Genomic DNA, 2,656 nt, shown 5'->3' with positions numbered 1-2,656 from the left:
AATTAAAACCAAAAGCGCTGTCTAAGGGGGGGTTTAGAAAGCGCTTTTGGAAAGCGCTGTCTAAGGGGGGGTTTGGAAAGCGCTTCAAGAAAATGAGGTTAGCAATGCCTCCGCACAACAAAAATTAGGTTAGCTTCAAGCGCGATCCTTCCACACCACACCTCTTCAATCGTTAGGGTTTCTCTCGAATCAATTCCCATGGCCATCAGAGGCGTTGATTTCAAGTGGTTAGTGTTGTTCTCTCTCTCTCTCTTACTATTTTCTCTCTGTTATCCCAATTTTGATCCAATGCATCTTTCTCCTGCTAGGTACGATGGGTTTTTCTTGTCCATGCTCGCCACCAGCGTGTATCCTTTTTCAATTCTTCTTAATTTTACTATCGTTACGCGTTTTCGATTCTGCATGTTTTACTCTCAAGCTCGAACAGTTCGTCGCTCTTGCCGTTTTCCAGGTATCACTCTTCACCTTCTTCTCCCAATACACTTTCTTTACACTCTCAATTGCACCAATACTTTGACTCTCTGCTTCCTCCTTTTGATTTCGCCGTTTGTTAAAATTAGGGTTTCTGTTTTTGTTTTCTTGTTTCTGTGTTGAACTTAATTTGGAAGTTGAGGTTGAGTCGGTTAACGACCGTGCTTCTATTAGGGTTTGGTTTTTGTGTTGTGATTGGAATTGTGGTAAAGGTGGATACTTTTTTAGTGGATGGGTTTAGGTTTTTTGTTCTGGATCCGAGAATGTTAGGTAGGGTATAGGGTTGCGCTGTTGATTGAATTGTTTATGGAATTGAATCATGGGTGTTGGGGTATTTAGAATTAGGGTTTTGTTGGAAACTGAATTTTTGGGATTTTTTACTTTTGCTTTGGATTTGAATTTTTTTTTGTTTTGTTTTTTGTTGTGATTTGAATGGTGTGTGAAATTTTTAGCGTCCTTTTGTTGTATATATCGTGCTTATGACATTACTCAAGCATTGTAGGGTTTGCTTTGAAGCTTATAATTTATCCATAAAGCTCCATCCTTACTATATTGTTATGGATTGGGATATGGTAAGCCTTTTTGAAAATGTGATTAATAAGTTAACAAGTTTAAAACAATTAATGATCAGAGTTCACTGAAGATGTTTTGTTTTAACAACATCAAGCTAGCCTTGTATTTTCTTAAAAAATGGTTTGAGTGATCAAATGTATCATAAATTGGTTTGAAGTTTCCCCATTTGTTGGGCGGATTTTAATTTGAATGATGATCTTTGTCACAAATGGTGTTATATCTTTGCTTTCTGAAGCAACCTGGTCGGTGAGATCAAGATAATTTCATACTACTACAAGCTGTAGTGATTTTTTAGTGATGTCATTTATGGTCAGGTTCGTTATTCAGTTTTAGTGATTGTTTTACTAATGCTGTCACTCATCTAGTGCTATACTATCAATGATGTTGCACAATTTGTGCAGTGTTAATTCTGTTTTGCTTCTATTATCATTTTTGTGACTTTTTTAGTCTGATAATTTATTCTGCAGTGCAAGTTCTCATCATGGTTTAATATTTATTTGCTTGAACGGTTATTCTTACTTTGAATTTTCAGGCCGGTGATGCTTTGATACAGTTATATAACAATTTCATCACAGACTTTGAGACCAAAATCAACCTTCTCAAACTTGCCCATTTTGCTGTGATGGTTTCTCGACAGTATTCTGAGAAAGAAGCTGCTGTTGCTTATCTTGAAGGGGTCATTGAGAAACTGCAAGCAACTAGAGAGCAGCGCATTGAAGAGCCTATTCTATACATCAAGATGCAAATTGCCTTATTTAAGCTTGAGCAAGGTGACCAAAAGGAATGCAAGAATCTTCTGGAAAATGGAAAGAGTACACTTGACAGCATGACAGATATTGATCCAACTGTTTATGCGAGCTATTACTGGGTATCTTCTCAATATCACAAATCCCGTCAAGAATTTGCTGAGTTCTACAAGAATGCTCTTCTCTATTTAGCGTACACATCAGTGGAGTCTCTCTCTGATTCATTCAAGCTGGTATGTTGTTGAACTGTGAAATGTTTTTGTTGATTTAATTATTCCTTTTCTGTGTCTCAAATCATGGCTATTAGCTTACACTTTGCCCTGGATACAGTTACTTTTGTCTCTTTATGATTCTTAAAGTATGGCTGTGAAGGGAGATTGTAAGAAAGACTGTTGGAAAGTTGTTTCATTTTGTGAATATGAGGAAAATATTTGTAGATAGGGTAATTCCACTCTTGATTGGGGAAGATGGCTGCACAACTGCTGTAGAAAGTCTTCAGATGTGATGTAAAGGTCGTCTCACCATTACTGTAATTTTTTTTAAAACAAAGATAAATTATTGAGATGGTACCACATCTTTTCTATGTAAAAAAACATATGGGAGAAAGGATGGAGGATCAGAAGATAATATAATAATGTGATGGATGAATAATAACTGTTATTTATAATAACTGTTATTTCCGAAGCGTAGAACTCAGGCTCTTGGGTAATTATCATGAGGGGATAGTGACCAATCAGTGTATCTAACTGTAGGTTGTAGGCATGTTTTTCTTCTCAAAATTAACTACGATAGAATAACTAGTGTATAATATGACACAAGAGCATGTGTTACACAGTTGCTAAACAGTAATTTATTGGGGATGAACT

General features: G+C 36.3%; 1 protein-coding gene across 1 annotated transcript; it reads left to right on the top strand.

Moving 5' to 3' along the window:
• Positions 1 to 391: 391 nt before the first annotated feature.
• Positions 392 to 2,050, top strand: LOC127101950 (26S proteasome non-ATPase regulatory subunit 13 homolog B; the record flags this gene model as incomplete). Its single annotated transcript, XM_051039374.1, has 2 exons — positions 392 to 451; positions 1,577 to 2,050. Coding segments are annotated over 2 exons (519 nt in total), but the record flags the coding sequence as incomplete, so codon positions are not given.
• Positions 2,051 to 2,656: the final 606 nt, after the last annotated feature.

The sequence above is a fragment of the Lathyrus oleraceus genome, chromosome 7 (assembly GCF_024323335.1).
Source record: "Lathyrus oleraceus cultivar Zhongwan6 chromosome 7, CAAS_Psat_ZW6_1.0, whole genome shotgun sequence".
Taxonomy (NCBI): domain Eukaryota; kingdom Viridiplantae; phylum Streptophyta; class Magnoliopsida; order Fabales; family Fabaceae; genus Lathyrus; species Lathyrus oleraceus.
Note: the sequence above shows the minus strand (reverse complement) of the source record. Positions and strands in the feature narration are given on the sequence as shown.